The sequence below is a fragment of the Salvelinus alpinus genome, chromosome 6, assembly GCF_045679555.1.
Source record: "Salvelinus alpinus chromosome 6, SLU_Salpinus.1, whole genome shotgun sequence".
In the NCBI taxonomy this organism is placed as follows: domain Eukaryota; kingdom Metazoa; phylum Chordata; class Actinopteri; order Salmoniformes; family Salmonidae; genus Salvelinus; species Salvelinus alpinus.
The window spans coordinates 14,983,907-15,004,829 of NC_092091.1; the positions used below are offsets into that span (position 1 = coordinate 14,983,907).

A 20,923-nucleotide genomic window follows, 5' to 3' on the forward strand; every position below is an offset into this window, starting at 1 on the left:
CCCAAAATCTAGTTTTAGCATGGGCAGCGCTTTCTACTTTAAGTTTTATTGGCGAATCGCAACCAACTGACAGGTGCATACGGCGCCACATACTGTACTGGATTGTGAGGCCGGTCACGATCTATCTATACCACTATATTCTCCTAACTAACCCTTAATTTCTAATAATATATAATAATTCCCTTCAAGCCTCACTACTCCCATCAGCCCCACCCCAAATACCTCCCATCACCCCCACCCAAAATACCACCCACTCCACATTCCTGTCCAACCTCTCTGACCATATCAAACAACCTCTCCGTTTCTACTTCATACATTTCACAAAATAATAATACATGTTCAACCGTTTCTTCTACCATACATCCATTACACATTCCAGTACCAATTTCAAAGATGAATTAAATCACTAATTCCCTTATCTCATCCTACAACAAATAACATCCTACCTTCTCTTCTCATTATATGACACTATTTCCCATACAGATTTCCTTACACTATAAAAATGTCTGCCCTTTCATCCCATTGTCTCTGCCAGCAATCATAACACATTTTTCAGGATCAATGTTTTTATTTCCCCTCTACCCAACTGCACCTGTATATGCACAATTGTATATGCACAATATAATTTTTCACTGCTCTTTTTGCTATTATATCTACGATATAATTTCCATAAACACCTGTATGACCCGTAATCCAACAGAACAGAATTTCAATACCATTTCTTTGTAACCCTAATAACAGCATCATTCTTTCTAACCATAAATCCTCACGTTCTGACTTTCCAGATCTTAAACTACACAAAAGTGATGCAGAGTCCCAACATATTACTACTCTTCTTGGTTGCACCTCCTCTGTCCATTGCAATCCAACAATTATCGCAACCATTTCTGTTGAATATACAGATAAATCATTAGTCTCTTGCATAGATTAACATCAAACTCAGGAATAAGTACAACTGCTCATGTGTTCCCATTCAGGGGATCCTTTGAACCTACTTTATACACCTCAAGACATTAATACAACTGATTACTAATATATTGATACACTATTGTTTCTACATTATCTTCTTCACACCATTGTTTATTTTCTTCTGTCATGTTGATTCTGTCATGCTAAGATCAACATGTGGTCTTGTATAAAACCATTGCGACACATTTCCTATTGCCACAGATGGCCCTATAACAATATCTCTGAGTCCATAGTGGCATTTCCCCAGTATCTAATATGCATATCCTTGCTTCAGGTCCTGAGGTACAGGCAGTTAGATTTGGGTATGTCATTTTAGGGGAAATTCAATAAAAAAAATGGTATTATCCTTAAGAGGCTATCCTTAAGGGATAGTGGCATTTCCCCAGTATCTACTTGTAAAGCCTCAACCGGTGTAGTTTTAAATGCACATCCTGAGTGGCCTCACTTGCATCCTATCAAGGCGCAACAGTGATGTAAAATCCACAGAACCATATACAAAGCACCCATAATCTACGGACGATCTCATCAAAGTACGATAAATATTCAGTAAAAACTGCCTATCTGCTCCCCCAATCATCACCAACTATTGTCCTCATGAGATTCAATAATTTCTTACATTTAGTCTCAATACCTGTCAGATTTTCATCAAACCATAGCCCCAAATACTTAAATTCTGTTACCCTTTCCATTCGTTCTCCAGATAATAAAACATCTTCCTTAATCTTTTTGTTAGCGAACAACATATGGCAAGATTTAGCATTCCTCTACTGCTTCCATTTTCTCTATTACATATATTACATACATATATTACATCTATTACATACATATCCTTCCCCTTTTCCAAATGGCACCATCATCTGCATATAACGCTGCCCCTATACCCTGTCCAATATTCCCAAAGATATCATCAATCAACGTGAATAAGGTAGGACTAATAGCACTACCCTGTGGAGTTCCATTTTCCACCTCATATTCTGGGCAATGTCATTGAGGACAGTTTGAAGTAGTCAACTGGGTGGGACTTCCTGTGTTGAGGAAGTATCACATCATAGGAGGTTGGTGGCACCTTAATTGGGAAGTGGAATCAAACACATGGTTTCCACACTATGTGTTTGATGCCATTCAATTTGCACCATCCTCCCCTCAGCAGGATCACAATTCCATCCAGGTCATCAGCCAATTAGTTATACTTATGAGCAAACATTCCATAACTGGTCACCAATCTTTTTTTAACTAGACAAGTCAGTTAAGAACAAATTCTTATTTACAATGACAGCCTACCAGAGAACAGTCTTGTTCAGGGGCAGAACAACAGATTTTTTACCTTGTCAGCTCAGGGATTCAATCCAACAACCTTTCAGCTCTAACCACGAGGCTACCTGCCACCCCCTTTTTTTTATTTTACCTTTATTTAACTAGGCAAGTCAGTTAAGAACAAATTCTTATTTTCAATGACAGCCTACCAGAGAACAGTCTTGTTCAGGGGCAGAACGACAGAATTGTACCTTGTCAGCTCGGGGTTTCGAACTTGCAACCTTTCAGTTACTAGTCCAACGCTCTAACCACCTTTGCTTTATACCTGTTCAAACAACACCAGGTGGCAGAATCCACCCTTTCAGTTTGTTTACCAACTTATAGAATTAGTAGAAGAAAATGTACTACTTCAAAATGAAGTATCGCTCATAGCGATAGTTAAGAGGATCCAACATGTTATCTGTCCTAACATGGCATCTGTGAGAGCATAGGCAGCGCCATGGTTTCCACTAGTTACAACAGCCACAAAGTCAAAATTGTCTATAACAAATTAGGAAAATCAAACTGTACTTTTTGGTCTTAATTTAAGCGAAAATCAGGAAGTTGTGAGGGTGAAGAAAATGGTCTGTTCGACATTGCAGCCGAATGTTCATGCGACTCCCGACTTACTGATCCACAAATCACCTTGCTTCATAAATAACTGCTGGCTATTATTTGTAGATCAGTCAATCAGTCACTATTTACCCACAATGCATCATGGATTTGATGCTCTCGAAAATGGTAATTGAGAACGTCCCAGTTGTGGTGCTGGGGGGGTGGGTCGTCACTAGTTACCACAGCCACAAAGTCATAAACCCAGCCTATTTCTTACATTTCTCTTCTCCAAAATGTTATTTTAAACCTAACCTTAAACCCAACCTTAACCACACTGCTAACCTTATGTCTAACCCTTACCTTACATTAATACAAAAAAGCACAATTTTACGATATAGCCCATTTTTACTTTGTGGCTGTGGTAACTGGTGACAACCAGTAGGGAGCGCTTTCTTCTTGGGAGTAGGCCACTGTGCTTGGTATGTCGATCATGGAAAAACCAAGCCCCACGTGGCTCACAAGAATTTCCCACAAAGGCCTAGGGTGGCAGGTCGCCTATCCCAAGGTTTGAATCCCAAATGCGATAGGAGAATCTGATGGGGAGTGAGCCAGCAACTGGAGGGCTCTCCACTAACCTTTCATCCCAAATGTAATGCGCTCAGGGATAATAGTACAACAACAAAAAAGGACATTTTAAAAAATGAACTATGATTTTCGTCAAAAGCCCTCTCCCTATAGTTTTTGACAACTGAATTGCTTGTTGCAGATATTATCCCCAATAATGTAAATCTAAATGTCATGATGTATATCTATAAATTAACTGTCCTCAAACAAATCAAGCAAAATTGCTTTTTGTCCCCTGTAGTAGTTGTCACGCAAACACACAGTTGATATTGGTGTTGCAAATGCCTGTACGGCAAGAATTAAGATTTGTATTATTTTATTATTAAAAAAAATAAATGATGAGCGTTTGTCTTTTTGGACTCGTCTCCTTCGATCCTTCTGTGCTGTGTGCACTGTGCACCTTCCCACTCGCACACAGACACCAAGCCCCTCCCCCCGCAACAACAAATACGAAAGATCTCTTCTTCCTCTCTGACAGCAAGCAGTTTCAACTCGCTATTTACATTTGATGTTTGGTCCAACAGAATCAGTCGATACCTTTTCTATCTACACCCTTTTTATGTCTCAACTGCCAAAATGTAAAATAGAGCAGAACCCACTAAAACAGGATTATCAATGAACATGATTGTAGAAATTAAGGTTCAGTTTCTGTCGCGCGCAGAAAACGTAAACAAACCAAAACATTTATTATTTCGTGAATGGCCATAAATGTGAAAAAAATCTAGGTATGACATTTAATATATATCGCCCCGCCCTACGGATGTTCAGTATTTGCACACCAGTATTTCTACTTGCACATCATCTGCACATCTATCACTCCAGTGTTAATTTGCTAAATTGTAATTACTTCGCTACTATGGCCTATTTATTGCCTTACCTCCTCACGCCATTTGCACACACTGTATTTTTATATCGTGTTATTGACTACGTTTGTTTATTCCATGTGTAACTCTTTGTTTTTGTTTGTGTCGCACTGCTTTGCTTTATCTTGGCCAGGTCGCAGTTGTAAATGAGAACTTGTTCTCAACTGGCCTACCTGGTTAAATAAAGGTGAAATTAAAAAATAAAATAACGTTTCCTCCGATGCAAAGAATTGTGAAGAATATATTAATTCCCAATGATGGCCACCATGTGGCACTATAACAAAACAAAAAGGTATCCATTCTCTTTGAAATGAACCATCCCATTGTAAACTAGGACCAGAGTTGGCATTTATCAAAGAACCAGAACAAGGAATTTTTCAATGTGGACAAATTGACAGATGCTACCTTTAACATAATCTTAACTCCAGTCCACCTGGTAATGATGCATTTTGTGAAATACCTGCTAGTTTCACAGTGCTCTGATTCGTCACCAACGTAATCTAAATGGAATTCATTCAGGTTACAACAAGTTCCTCTGCACTATTCATAAAAGAAAGATGACACCTGCTCTACAGAGAGAATGTTCACAAAAGGAGGTATTGAAAGGGCAAGGAACAACGTGTTCCCTGATTCTGGGACAGAGCACAGGGCTCGTGTGTGTATTCTATGGTCTGACTGCCAGTGCAGTTGTGGTGCAGGTGGTCAATTAAGGTCAGGATGACCATGAAAACCACACTGACTTACCAAGGCCAAGGACATTTACATGACATTCTTTCCCATTACAATTTTACAAGCTGTTTAATTCATCTTTTCAATAAGAAGGTAACCGGCTCGAAATAGAAACATTGTCGAATCAGAACAGGAACAAAGGAAAGAACCTTTATTAATGCAGACCCAGAGTTTATTTGTAGGTTTTAATGTTGTTTTTATTGGCAACTGGGAAATTGCATCAACGTGATCAAAAGTGTTTAAAACAGAAACAAATGTGTGTAAACAAAAGATGATGGAAACGTTGTACTGACTGGGGGTGTGTCAGGCTTGTTGCCATGGTGTGTCTGGATGTTTCAGGAGGAGAACTGCTTATTTTCCTTGGTTGTTTTGAAGGAGCAGAGTGATTCGAGAGGTAGTGCTGATGCATACCAAAGAATCTCCTGGCGTGAATGAAACTCCTGAGTTGAGAGAGGGGCTGGGGGTCAGGATGGGGGCAACCTGAGATGAACTCCCCAGCTCTCGTTGGCCTTAGCTGGTGATGATGGTAGCGGGACAGAGGCCAGGAAAACAGCAGGCCCTGTGCTTCCAGTTAGCCTCCTTGACCTGTGATGATCACAAACACACAGCCCCTTCCGCTCTAATGTGCTCTCTCCCTTCCGCCTCCATCAGCATTATTCCACTCTAAATCACTGTCAATAAAGTCTCACAAAGTAAAGCTCTTTCAAAGTCTTAGGCGGAGAAAATAACAGCTATGGTTTACTTTGATGTAAAAAAAAAAAAAAAAAAAAAAAAGTGTGGTTTTGTATGTCAAGGGGTTTCCCATACTTCCTAAGCTGAATAGTGTCACTGTAGGATATAAAACCACCCAACGTTTATGTTGGAGGTTCCCAGATTGGAAGATCTAAAGCAGATCTAATTGGATCGAGAATCTGTTGGGCAATGTTTGTTCAGTTGACTTTCATCTTGTCTTTGAACTACGAATTCTCACTGATCAACAGGTGCACGAAGGATTGGTCCAATGTGAACCCGATGCTGTCGTTTGTCTTGGATATCCTTGTTTGGCTGTTTTCCTTGAGGTCTGTTTACAATAAACCTTGTACCCACAAGACAGAGAGGGACAACCACTGTACTTAGGCAGAGGGTAGGGTAGAGAGATAATTTTCTTTCTTTTCTTACAAGCATGGGGTAGATCAGTACTCTTTTCCACAGTACTTTTCTGTGTGATCTCGGTAACTCTATTTCCAGGCCAATATTGATTCATCTGGTTTTTGTTTAATTGGGAAGGAAGATCTGACAAAATAGGTTTTCCTATTTGAGAACATAATAGGCTCACACAGCAGAAGAATTTGACATGCAAAACCACACCAACCTGGCTTCTCAGTGGGTGCTCACCAGTGGAGGCTGCTGTGGGGAGGACGACGTAATAATGGCTGGAACGGAGCGAATGGAATGGCATCAAACCATGTTTGATGTAGTTGATACCATTCCGCTCCAGCCATTACCACGAGCCCGTCCTCCCTAATTAATGTGCCACCAACCTCCTGTGGTGCTCACTATAGCAGAGATATGACTGTTTTCATAGATTATGACCACTTTTGTTTTTATTTAGACTGCTCTGTGAAACATTCAGTGTGATTTCAATGTTCTTTAAGATGAAATGTAATAACAACATGTTTTTCACTCAACTGCACAACCTGTTTTTCATCAAAACCTTTTGACAAAACAGACAAACTGTGATATACAGAGGCATTAACGAAGGCATTAAAGCACTCATTATATCATGAGAAACAAACACGTTTTAGTGTTTGATCCCCACTAGTTGGCGCAGTGTTACAGTTCTTAAGGCAGTGTAAGTGAGGTGTGATTGTCTTGAATGGGAGCAATAAATGGTTTTCCAAACACACTTGGCCCCGAGAGTCCAGCCACCTGTAGCTGATATTCCTCTCCAGAACATGTTACTGCAAAAAGCAGTAAAAAAAAACATTAAGCAATAACATTTGACAATGATACATCAGTGCAAACACTCAACTGAAACAAGTGCTCAATATTCTACTACAATTGATTCTACACATCCAAAGTCATTGTCATTGTCTAAATCCCCTGCAGGGGCAGATTGGCCATCTGGCAATTCTGGCAAATGCCAGATGTGCTGAACCATTTTATTTTATTTGGGTGGGCTGGTTGAAATTGACACACACACACACAAATGTGTATTTTATATAAAAATAAAACAATGAAAAAGGTGACTGGTGGCTCATGGGCCTGTTAAGAGTTTTTTTGTTATTTGTTATTTCTCTGTTATACTTATCTATAATGGGCCTTTGGCTGATCAGTCACAGTTACCATGCCCTAGCTCAAGACCAAACATTTTAAAAGTAGGCTACATAAAAGTAGACAAAAATTCCAATCTCAATCAAAATGCAACAGCTGTTTAGCGTATTGGTTGGCTGCCTTTAGAACCATGCGGAGCATCACTCGGAGAGAAATCATTAATTAAAATCATTCAAAATACTACACCAGAGAGCATGATTTGGCCACAGAGGATCATTAGCTTCTTTTAATAATGAGCTGTGGATTGTCTTAAGCTCGCAATTTGGGCTACGCGTGCGGCAAATAGCTTACCAAATAGCTGATTGTTGAGTTGCAGTGGTCAGTGAAAATCTGTTAAATAAGCCTATCGCGATATTTCAAAATACTACAATCATAGGAAATCCCCGGTGAGTGCGTTCATATTCACTGTCTTTATCATTGGATCAGTACCACTGTCTTGGATCAGTACCACTGGAACGTTCTTTTCTCCTCCAGGCTAGATGGGCGTCATATTGTACAATTTGTGTTTCCCCTTTTCATAAGCCTAGATTAGATGGTTGCATTCAAGACAAGCTTGTTTTTACTGATCAGTTTGTCAGTGTTAGCTGAGTAGGCTACTATTTTTGTTGTATTAAAATATATGTTGCTTATGTCTCCAGTCATATAAAGTGTAGTAGAATTGCATGAAATGTGTTTATAAAAGACCACATTTTTCACAGTGCTAAGAAAGGAGAAAAAACATCTCTGATTAGGCCAGGGCCGAACTACCGCATTTGGGCTCCATAGCTTTAACTTCCCACCACCGATGGGCTGGTTTTCTGACAGGCTGAGCTGAAGTCATGCAAACTCACATTCAAAGTCAAATTCGGCATCAGCAAAGAGACCTGCTTCGATGCTGTCATCATGGATCGTAAAGTAATGGAAACGGTGCCTATAAACATAGAAAGAGCATATTCTGTATTGTCAGATCACTCAAAACAAAACAAAATGTGGCCAGATAAAAGCATGATTTGGTCAAATGGTAAAGTGCATTATCAAATCAAATCAAATTGTATTTGTCACATGCGCCGAATACAACAGGTGTAGGTAGACCTTACAGTGAAATGCTTACTTACAAGCCCTTAACCAACAATGCAGTTTTAAGAAAATACATACAAAAAAGTAAGAGATAAGAATAACAAATAACAATAGCGTGGCTATATACAGGGGGTACCGGTACAGAGTCGATGTGCGGGGGCACCGGTGTCGAGGTAATTGAGGTAATATCTACATGTAGGTAGAGTTATTAAAGTGACTATGCATAGATAATAAACAGAGAGTAGCAGCAGCGTAGAAGGGGGGGGGGGGGGGGGGGGCAATGCAAATAGTCTGGGTAGCCATTTAATTAGCTGTTCAGAAGTCTTATGGCTTGGGGTAGAAGCTGTTTAGAAGCCTCTTGAACCTAGACTTGGCGCTCCGGTACTGCTTGCCATGCGGTAAAAGAGAGAACAGTCTATGACTAGGGTGGCTGGAGTCTTTGACAATTTTTAGGGCCTTCCTCTGACACCGCCTGGGATAGAGGTCCTGGATAGCAGGAAGCTTGGCCCCGGTGATGCACTGGGCCGTACGCACTACCCTCTGTAGTACCTTGTGGTCGGAGGCCGAGCAGTTGCCATACCAGGCAGTGATGCAACCAGTCAGGATGCTCTCGGTGGTGCAGCTGTAAAACATTTTGAGGATCTGAGGACCCTTGCCAAATCTTTTCCGTCTCCTGAGAAGAAATAGGTTTTGTCGTGCCCTCTTCACGACTGTCTTGGTGTGCTTGGACCATGTTAGTTTTTTGGTGATGTGGACACCAAGGAACTTGAAGCTCTCAACCTGCTCCACTACAGCCCCGTCGACGAGAATGGGGGCGTGCTCAGTTCTCCTTTTCCTGTAGTCCACAATCATCTCCTTTGTTTTGATCACATTGAGGGAGAGGTTGTTGTCCTTGCACCACATGGTCAGGTCCTCATGTAATCAAAGTGTCTGCCCTGTACTTGTGCCGTCGCTGGGACCTGCTGTTGTGATGAGCGTGCCACTCTCCTCTCCCCCGTGCGCTCAAGGGGAAAAAAGGCACTCTGATCATATAACATTTAAAATGCAATTGCACAAAAAAATACCCCTTTTTAAGCTTTGTCCCCTTGTCCCTGTCGAATAGATGAGGGTTTCACCTTTCTGTAGGTTTACTTTTTACTTCTCAACTCTCACTATTTAGCTCAATATCAACTATTTTACAACCAAGGTTATATTATATTGCTTTGCGATATGGAGTCAAATGTGCACCGGCCATTGCGAGGGCATAGCCCTATAGGTCTCATGGGTAGTAGCCTACAACTGCAAAGTTTTTTTAGGACATTACATTTACTGTCGGATGAATACATGGCTACTAGCAGTGGGTATTATATTTAGCGTTATCTACTTAATAACTCTAAATATTCCTCAAGTGTTGAAACACAAATGAATTAGCCTATGATATTAGTTAGTGCACATAAAGAGATGTATGTAATTCATCTCTATTGAACAAAAATAATAATCTGAATCTTATTTTAATAGTATAATATAGCTACTATAGTCAAACTAGAGTCATAATTCATGAAATGGATTATGTTGCACATCAACATTTCTTGAATAACTCAGTAGTTTATTTATACTTCTTAATAAAGCACTATGAATGACTTTATAAGATGATTGCTCATGATTTGGTCGGGGGCTGATGTCACCAACTGTGAAGGTTAGTGGCACCAGCGACACCAGGGGAACGTCTTACTCTGGAGCCATGTATTAGTAATTAACACTTGTGTACAGTAGGTGTTGATTCAGGCGAACAGGCACTAATTTTAAAAATTGCCAAGTTGTTAGCTTGGCTTTTATAACCTGTAAGGCTTAAGCAGACAGGCAGACCGACAGACAGAGTGACAGCAGAGAGGATGCTGAGACAGATAGACAGCACAAAAGTGAGGCAGACAAAATGGCTAGAGCAGAGGTCCAGTTCTAGTGGTGAGTTGGATCTCCAGTGGTGTTTAAATTGTGTATTTGTTTCGAACATGAACTGGTTATAGAAGAGGGGACCATGTCTCGCCAGTCACTGGTACATAAATTGTTAAGAAACGTTGTACTGTCCTTGCAATGTTATGTATCAGCACTACTGCCTGTGTCTAAGTAGGGTGTGGTGTGTAGGGTCAGGTTCTATGTGTGAGGATGGGTGTGTGTGTATGGCTGATGGCCCACCGCGCAGTGATGTGGGCTGGTGTGGATAAAATGCCAGGGCTGAATTCTTGTACTAGTCCTCCCCTGTTCCCCTGTTCCTAAATGCATGACTGAATGCCTGCCCGAACTGGTGAGAAGGTTTTTTGGATGAAATGCTGCCTGCCAAGTTCTTGTTCTTGGCCATGGATTAATTTACGCATGTAATGTAGTGGGTGTCTTTGGCACCTTGGACCCACTTACTATCCCCCCTCTGCCCACACACACACACACACACACACACACACACACACACACACACACACACACACACACACACACACACACACACACACACACACACACACACACACACACACACACACACACACACACACACACACACACACACACACACACACACACACAAACAAAAAGACAGGAGGAAATGAAAATTCCATTCTTTCCAAATTGATGTTATGCAACCATTCTTGTGTGCTGAAATCTCTAGAACAATTAAACAAAAAAGAGGACGAGCGATGTTTAGGTTTAGTGTTAGAGAACCAGTGATGGCTAGTTACGGTTAGGGTTAGAGAACCAATGATGGCTAGTTAGGGTTAGAGAACCAGTGATGGCTAGTTAGGGTTAGAGAACCAGTGATCCCTTTAGTTAGGGTTAGAGAAGCAGTGAGGTATGGGTTTTTTGGTTAGTGCACCATTTGTAGACTACATTGATGGACATTTCTACTGGGTCTTGCAGGGTTTGGGTCCACCCTCTCTCTTGTTCATTACATTTCTACTGGGTCTTGCAGGGTTTGGGTCCACCCTCTCTCTTGTTCATTACATTTCTACTGGGTCTTGCAGGGTTTGGGTCCACCTTCTCTCTTGTTCATTACATTTCTACTGGGTCTTGCAGGGTTTGAGTCCACCTTCTCTCTTGTTCATTACATTTCTACTGGGTCTTGCAGGGTTTGGGTCCACCCTCTCTCTTGTTCATTACATTTCTACTGGGTCTTGCAGGGTTTGGGTCCACCTTCTCTCTTGTTCATTACATTTCTACTGGGTCTTGCAGGGTTTGGGTCCACCTTCTCTCTTGTTCATTACATTTCTACTGGGTCTTGCAGGGTTTGGGTCCACCCTCTCTCTTGTTCATTACATTTCTACTGGGTCTTGCAGGGTTTGGGTCCACCTTCTCTCTTGTTCATTACATTTCTACTGGGTCTTGCAGGGTTTGGGTCCACCTTCTCTCTTGTTCATTACATTTCTACTGGGTCTTGCAGGGTTTGGGTCCACCCTCTCTCTTGTTCATTCAACTTCTCCTTGCTTATACACATGAACAGAACAAGGATAGGTCCAAAGTAAACATGACTAAAAGGATCCTAGAATCCCATGTTCAATGTCAACGTGTTGAGATGATGACATACCGACGAGGCAAATCACAAGCCTAGTGATGACGGGTAGAGACCAGTTTTTATTGATAGAGATTGACTCAAGGCTGTGGCCTCTTACACAGCTTGGAAACCGAAATCCAGGTTGGGTGTATTACTCATTGATGCTAAAACATCACTGCACTGAAGGCTGAGGATGACTCACAGTTTCCAGCCTGTTTCCAAAACAGAGCATAAAGCAAAACAATGATGAGATCACCTCTCTTTGACCATGCTTTTAAGGTCAATACACTTCTGTTTTATGCCCATTGAACCTTCTCCTTAGACTTTGCAACACACACACACAAACACACGTATCACAAACAGCCTGATATACTGTATCTGCTGGACAGTGACTGTTGGTGGAACATGACAGAGAAGATGCTGGCTCTACTGATCTCAAGAAATGAGGGAGAATGGTAGTCACCTGCTCAGGGTGACACCGCACTTTTTATACCCACATGGTGCCTCCTAATGCCACAGAAATAAACACTAGCATCAGCTCTGGCTGTATTCCTATTCATGAAATCTAACCATGGATATAAATCCAGATTAGGAACAGAGTGCTGGAGAGAACACAGAATTATCATGAGTCACTGGAAATATCAAATCAAATGTTACTTGTCACATACGCCAAATAAAACAGGTGTAGACTTTACCGTGAAATGCTTACTTACAAGCACTTTCCGAACAACGGAGAGTTAAAAAGTATGAATAAAAAATGTGCTAATAAACAGAGTAGCAGCAGTGTGTGTGTGTTGGAGTGTCAGTGTAGTATGTGTGGGTAAAGTCAAAGAGCCCGTGCAAGAATGTCAGTGAGAAAAAAAAGGGGGGTCAATGCAAATAGTCTGGGTAGCCATTTGATTAACTGTTCAGCAGTCTTATGGCTTCGGGGAAGAAGCTGGTCAGGAGCCTTTTGGTCCCAGATTTGGCACTCCGGTACCACCTGCTGTGCGGCAGCAGAGAGCACAGTCTATGACCTGGGTGGCTGGAGTCTTTGACATTTTTTAGGGCCTTCCTCTGACACCGCCTGGTATAGAGGTCCTGGATGGCAGGGAACTCAGCCCCAGTGATGTACTGGACCGTGCGCACCATCCTCTGTAGTGCCTTGCAGTCGGATGCCAAGTAGTTGCCATACCAAGCGCTGATGCAGCCAGTCAGCATGCTCTCGATGGTGCAGCTGTATAACTTCTTGAGGATCTGAGTGCCCATGTCAAATATTTTCAGCCTTCTGAGGTGGAAGAGGTGTTGTTGTGCCCTCTTCACAACTGTGTTGGTATGTTTGGACCATGATAGGTCCTTAGTGATGTGGACACCAAAGAACTTGAAGCTTTCGACCCACTCCACTACAGCCCCGGTCGATGTGAATGAGGGTGTGCATTCACATCAGCTCATTTGTCTTGCTGACGATGAGGGATAGGTTGTTGTCCTGGCACCACACTGCTAGGTCTCTGACCTCATCCCTGTAGGCCCTCTCATCAAAGTCGGTAATCAGGCCTACCACCACTGTGTCGTTGGCAAACTTAATGATGGTGTTGGAGTCGTAAACGGACACGCAGTCGTGGGTGAACAGGGAGTACAGGTGGGGACTAAGCACGCACCCCTCTGGGGCTCCTGTGTTGAGGGTCAGTGTGGCGTATGTGTTGTTACCTACCCATACCACCTGGGGAGCGGTCCGTCAGGAAGTCCAGGATCCAGTTGGAGAGGGAGGTCTTTAATCCCAGGGTCCATAACTTAGTGATGAGCTTTGGAGGTCACTATGATGTTTAACACTGAGCTGTAGTCAATGAACAGCATTGTCCTGGTGGGTAAGGGCAGTTTGGAGTGCAAATTGGTGTGGGATCAGGATGTCTGGGATGATGGTGTTGATGTGAGCCATGACCAGCTTTTCAAAGCATTGCATGGCTACAGATGTGAGTGCAACAGTGCGATAGTTATTTAAACAGGTTACCTTGGCGTTCTTGGGCACTGGGACTATGGTGGTCTACTTGAAACATGTAGGTATTACAGACTGGGTCAGGGAGAGATTGAAAATATCAGTGAAGACATTAGGTAGTCAATTGAATGATTTTAGGTCATTGGAATATGCTATGATAACGGTACTGCATGCCAACACAAGTTATGGTGAAGGATCCTTTTTTTTTCTCAAGACATTTACATATTGTGACATGACTAAATTACTGGACAGAGTTTGTTCTGCCTGTTTTGAAGGGTGATATTTGGGACATTGAGATGGGGACATTGTGTTTATGTGTCAGTGTGCTGTGTTGTGAGCTGGCTGACAGTTCCGGATAGCCATGCAAAAACATCTCCGCAATAACAGGAAGCAAGGAGACAGCTTTGGAAAAGACAACCCATTTGTGTTGAATTAAAGGCAATTACATAGTGCTGATTGATCTGTTGCTCAAGGTATATGGCTTGATGTAATTTATTTAGTCATCAATATGCTTCTGAAGTGTTCTGTTCTCTTTCAATTCTTGCCGGCCTTGAGTCAGTTTGCACCCGCTCACAACACCCTCGTAGCATTCTTGTGGAATGCGCTGTCCATCATCAACAGGCTCTCTATATGGCAGGCTCTCTTTCCACCACTTCCTCAGAGGTCTGGGCCTTGTGGCGTCATGTGACATCAGACTCTTGCCCTTCTAAACATGACATAGATTGCTTGTTTCTTTGGGGGGAAAAAATCATAGAATGTGTAATGTATGTCAATAATACGACAGTATACTTCATTCCCTGTATGCTACACATTATTATATCAAATTGTGTGTATTAATGTATTATTAAGTAATTCCCTTATAGATACTCTGGAATAATGGTAATATTTTATGTAGGGGGTTTTGAGCTGCAGGAATGCCCATGCAAGTTGAGGCAGACACTACCCTCATGATGACATGATGGTTGCTTAGCTATGATCAGCTGTCTTAGTGCTTAGAAAGGAATTATGCCCTGAGGAGGTCCTGATTGATCATATGGAGAGGGAATTATAGGATGTTTCTCCTACACTGATTCGCAAATGCCTCCCCTTATTGAATGCATCACTAGACATGGTTATGACTGATTTTGACAACTGTCATTTCATGCTTCTGATGGTGTGACTGTGGCTATTATTACACATGGTTTAACTTGTTAACTACATCTGAGGATCAAAAATCCGTAAAACTCTATAATCACCTAGTTTATTTTAGTGTTGATTGGTCATTGAATAGGCCTTAGTGACATTCTTTGATAAAGAAAAAACGTGCTGAAAAAAGACAAGCAAGGCACTGTTTGCTAACTTAAGCTTTACAAGGGCTTGATTTTCTGGGTGTGTTAATGTTTGCCTATAGCATATAGACGGAAGGCCTCTTGATGAAGCTGTGGGACATTTACATGTCAGGGCAGAGAGACAATGCCCTATTACCCAAGGCACTCAGCAGACTTGCCTAATTAAATAAAGGTTAAATAAAATAAATATAGACACAGTTGTCAAGCCACATATGGGGGGAATGCTACATTGGGCTGCTTATATACATTGTGTTTAACGTTAGAAACTTTTTTCCCCAGAGAGAAAACCATTCCTGGTTTAGCATCCAACTAAGCAATAATAATAAATAATATATGCCCTTTAGCAGACGCTTTTATCCAAAGTGATTTCCAGTCATCTGCTCATACATTTTACGTATAGGTGGTCCCAGGAATCAAAACCCACTACCCTGGCATTACAAGCACCATGCTCTACCAACTGAGCTACAGAAGATGTATCAGCAAGGTGATTCACCTAAAGGTTACCCAGTTGACATGTTGATTGACAAATGATTCTTGTTCGAAGCTCACGCCCAAGAATAAAACAAGGCATCTATTCTCTGCTGGAGCTGAAACCTGAGCATTGGTTACTTTTAATTTTAATTTGTAACCTTTATTTAACTAGGCAAGTCAGTAAAGAACAAACTCTTATTTACAATGATGGCCTACACCGCACTAGCGGTTCTGGGGGGGGCAGTGCCCCTGTGACAACAATTTTGGACCCCCTTGTGGCCCCCCTAAATGTGGAGTATGAAATAATTTTTACAGAACTAATTTTTGCTATCGTTCTTGTTTTACATCCGTTAGTAATGTAACTGGTCCCTCTAACAGTACAACTGGCCCCAGCTTGGCCCCCCCAGTTGAAATGGTCTAGAACCGCCACTGCTACACCGGCCAAACTCAGACAACGCTGGGCCAATTGTGCGACGCCCTATAGGGCTCCCAATCACGGCCGGTTGTGAAACAGTCTGGATTTGAACCAGGTTGTCTGTAGTGATGCCTCTAGCACTGAGCTGCAGTGTCTTACACCACTGCACCACCTGGGAGCCCACAAGAGGCAGCATCACTGAACCACTTCTGCCATAGGGGGCAGCATCAGATCACTGGGACATTTGGTGTCAATGCTATTCCTGGGATCTTGTGACTCAGATGTTAGTCATTCTTGTAGTCAGTGCTTCATCATATGAAAATGACTCATAGATCGCAATACTCAAGAGAGTATGATTGCTGTGCATGTGGTAGCAGGAAAATGGCTATGACCAGCTAACATTATTCCAAAACATGAGTATGGGCTCATGTTATTGTGATGAGCATTGTTTGGAGTAGTTTATGTATGACTAGTCAAACTTCACAACACAGACCTCATTAATATACAAAAGGTTTATTTGAAATTTTGGTATGAAAAATAATCTCCCACCATTACTTCACCCATTTGAATTTAAACTCACATTTCAGTCTCATTGAAGGGATTAATGAGATTTAAAATTGAATCAACCACAAGTTCATTTGTTTTCATATTTTTCAATAGATAACCAATACAGAACAATTGTGATATTTTCTAAATGAGAAATTACCGGAATGCAAAAAAGGCCATGTAGAATTTTATTTCTGGGATTTCCATGAATTGATAAAATAAATAAATAGCCACAGTGTGGAATGTCTAGTACAAATAAATAATTTTACATGGGAGAATGTACATAAATATACATACTAATAGTAAGAAGAAAAGAAAGTCGATGAATATTGCATTGATTGTGCATTTCACACACAGGTCCCAGCCAAGCCCGGTGCTGTGTAGTGTCAGCAGAGATGGGGTACAGAAACGCAAGTGTATGAAACCCTACGAAGCCATTGAGAGAGGTTTTGATGCTTTCAGTACACATTCAGAGAAACAGATAATAAACCCCATTTCCACACAGCTGTGCAGGCATTTACAGTGAAAGAGCAGCAGAAAGTTTGTGTTGTGGATGAGTGTGCGTTTCAAGTATTCCACCATGTCGGTGGGCGGGATCCTGCGTCACATGGTCCTGTCATGGGATTGGCTCTTAGCGAGACGGGGTTACTCTGGTTAGGTATTTCTCAAGCAACAGACAACCCAACACAAGATTCATATAACTACAGCCACACCAAAGCAGCAAAAAAATAAAGGCACTCCAAATCAACGAAAATACAAAAACAGAGTTCATACTCTATAAGAGCAGCCAGGAGATCTGATATAAGGGGGTTACAGAACATGAACCAGCTAAAATTAAATCTTGAAATAAAAGAATGCTGGTCAAACCACCCAAGTGACAAGTTCCCAGGTGAGGAAACATTTCCTCAAAACAACAATGACAGAGTTAGAGGGAAAACCTTAAATTATAGTTGCCAACGAAAAGTCCTGTTAACTCGCTCTATTCGAGACTGAGGACCCACAAGTCTGCAAAAATGTCCCCTTCACACAACAAGGTTGCCCAATCAGAGGCTCTCTTTGCTTGAGTTTGTGCTTGATGAGGAGTCAGGGATAATTGCATGCAGGGTGATGTCACAACCCTCTGTTTTTGAGTCGTCGATTGGGACACGCATCCACTGGTGGTCAAAGATCTGCTCCAGTGTGGGTCTGTCAGAGGGCCTGAGGCAGAGGCACAACTTGATCAGTTGCTGACACTCTGGAGAGAGAGAAGGAGAGGTTTAACACCTGAAACCCACTGGAGAGGACCAACACAGGCAGGCAGGTTGACAGACATAAGCTGTAAATTAAAGGATAGAGTGAGACACGTACCAGTAGATACTTTCCTCCTGAAGAACAGGCATCCCCCGAGGATCTCCTCGTCTTGTTCAAAGGGTATGTCGCCACACACCATGTCATACAGCAGCACGCCAAGTGACCAGACCGTTGCAGACCGCCCGTGATACCTATGGAATCGGATCCACTCTGGCGGACTGTATACCCTCGTGCCTGAAAAGGGGGGAAAATACAAATACAATTTAACCATTCAGAAAGTGGTACTAATATTTGAACCTAAAACTGAAAGACATAGGCCGACAGTGCACTTGTGTGTCATAAACCCACCCTTGGATGTGAACCAGACTGCAACACCATAAAGGAGCTCTGTCAGCTGACAGCCCTTGGGAAGATCTCAATTGCATATGCCTCATCTCCTTCTCAAAACCCATTGGATGAGAAAGCCAGAGGTCCCGCCCCCCTGACCTTCTCCTCCAATGGGGTTGAGAAGGAGAGAGGATGGGAGTGGAGAGAGGACTCGGAGTATGCAATTGAGATCTTCCCATAGAAAATCCACCAGCGAGCCCCCCCCCCCCCAGTGTCTACACTGTCTGCAAATACAGACCAGAAAATACTAGGGGGAAGACTAAATACTGCACTATAGCATCCTACACTTCCACCCCATAACAAAGAACCCCTTTCCTCCTTAGTGTGACCCCCGCAAGGTCTCTATTGACTTGGACACCAAACAAAAACTGGAATGCGTGATGTGGGCCTTCAGGTGCATCCAAGACTCAGGTTTCACAACAAACAGATGTTAAATGGCAGCTGGCCATTTTTAAAACAGTCAATCATTGAAAAAGTGCAACAATGTGTATATTCCCATTCTATGAATCTACAGGCAATGTTACACATTGTTATTAACATTTAGTTTAACAAAGTATGAAATTCAATTGAACTAGGATTTACAATAGATATGTCCATAGCCTTACAAAAAAAGATACGGGACCATTAACGTTAAAATGTGGCCTCAATAGACGGATAGGCTATAAGCAAGGTGTGAGAAAAAGCTGCATCACTATACAGGTTGCTTTGGATGTGAATTAAGGTAATTCCAATGGCCTATATTCGTCAAATGACTACATTATCCGCCAGCGGGGGAAACAAAGTAGCCTGTATGTGTTAAACTGCAGCAAGTCGAGGAACACACGTCATGGACCTACCGTCAAAGTCTGTATAAACGGTGTCCTTGAGAATCGCCCCCGAACCAAAGTCAATGAGCTTGAGTTCTCCGCTACGTAGATCCACGAGCAGGTTCTCATCTTTGATGTCCCTATGGACCACTCCACAATTGTAGCAATGTCGTACCGCTTCCAAGACCTGACGGAAAAATCCACGCGCTGTGTCTTCCTCCAAAGCCCCTTTCTCGGTTATATAGTCAAACAAATCCTTGACAGTCTCCGGTCGTTCCATGATTATTAACCAGCCATCGGGTCGCTCGTACCAATCAATCAGCTTTATAACGCCTCGGAAAGTGGTTCCCACCTTTTTCAAGAGCAGAATCTCCAGAGGCACCAATGAACCATTCTTTAAAATGAAACAATAGTATATGGTTACAATGTAAACCCAAACAATTTGCAGGAATAACCTAAAATAAATAGCACATACTACAAAAACGTGTAGGCTATAATACTTACAAGGGTACCCCATTCCGTAACTCTCTCTTTAGCTACATGTTTTACAGCAACCTGAAATAGAAAAGGAATAGTGATCATGAGAACCGCATCAGTGTGGTCGCAGCGAATATTGCTGCCATGTGGTGCGATCAAAACAAAGCAGTTTAAAAATGTTCCAATTACCGGCAAACAGTCTGAAATCCTACTACCGGCGTAGACCGTACCGAATCCCCCGCTTCCTAGTACAGATCCCACTTGGTATATTTTATCGAATGGCTCCTTCTCCACCTTCACTGTTAATTAAATTAAAAGAGAAAAAAAATGTAGTTGCAATCTCAAACAACCTTCAGGCACAAAATGCGCTCCAGCACGAGGGTTTCAAAATGGCTCCAGATTTAAGGTCAGACTTGCCGGCAAATCCTCCAATGCCTGACATATCAAATATTCACAAAACTATATTGGAAAACATTCCATGTAATAGCCTACATTAATAGCTACCACTAATGCCCAATTATTGACGCAGTCGGTTCATATCACGTGGGTCCAACTGAACTGTAACGTTATAGGAAATAACCTAATATCACATAATTACGTAGGGAAATCCCATACCTTGCTGAAGCTGTATTTTCACTGGCAAATCCATGTTGGACGTGCTGCAAATATGTGAAAATGAGCCAAATTTGGACAGTAACATTATTACTCGTCCCCAAAAATAAACTCCAAATTCAGGTTCTGAAAATGATGTCCAATTGAGCACGAGGACAACGAAATGCCAAAAATAAAACGCAGATCAGTCTTTAATTTCACAGCGAGAATAACGTTGAAAAGTAGTATTCCAACAAATAATATGTTGTTCTTCCCTTCAGATCAAAATCCAGAAAATGCTTCCTTCTGCGCACATGTGTTATTGTGAGCGTTAAAAAGTACCAGTCGGCCACTTCGAGATGTGCCCGATGATTCTCCCCGCGCACTCTGTAATCTCTGGCTGTAACGAGGTCGAAGCTACTCTTTAAAACCAATATTATTACACGTAAAGGGAGTAGCGTAGATCCCTCCGCCTCCTTGTTTTTTCTTCAAATTAGAGTATTAATTTATCCGATTTCAAAGACCTCACGATTGTTTCAACAAATCTAAACCTTGATGAGTTGACAAATATAGACTCAAACTCAATTCTAAAATGTATTTAAAAGACATGCACTATTTTCCTGTAGTAAGCCCATGAGACGCCCAAGGATCTTGTGACTGAGTAGTGCATTGTTCCATGAGAAATGGTTCATTCTATCCGGGTTCCTTGGGACCTTCCTTG

The 20,923-nt window shown here is 41.9% G+C and overlaps 1 protein-coding gene across 1 annotated transcript; it reads right to left on the bottom strand.

The window, feature by feature from the left end:
* Positions 1 to 16,602: 16,602 nt before the first annotated feature.
* Positions 16,603 to 20,615, bottom strand: LOC139578200 (serine/threonine-protein kinase pim-3-like). The gene is made up of 6 exons (XM_071405509.1): positions 20,227 to 20,615; positions 19,801 to 19,910; positions 19,639 to 19,689; positions 19,165 to 19,528; positions 17,999 to 18,175; positions 16,603 to 17,885 (listed from the first exon to the last, which is right to left on the bottom strand). Exons 1-6 carry the CDS (start codon positions 20,309 to 20,311, stop codon positions 17,695 to 17,697), a joined length of 978 nt encoding a protein of 325 aa, XP_071261610.1. The 5' UTR covers positions 20,312 to 20,615; the 3' UTR covers positions 16,603 to 17,694.
* Between the last annotated feature and the right edge of the window lie 308 nt (positions 20,616 to 20,923).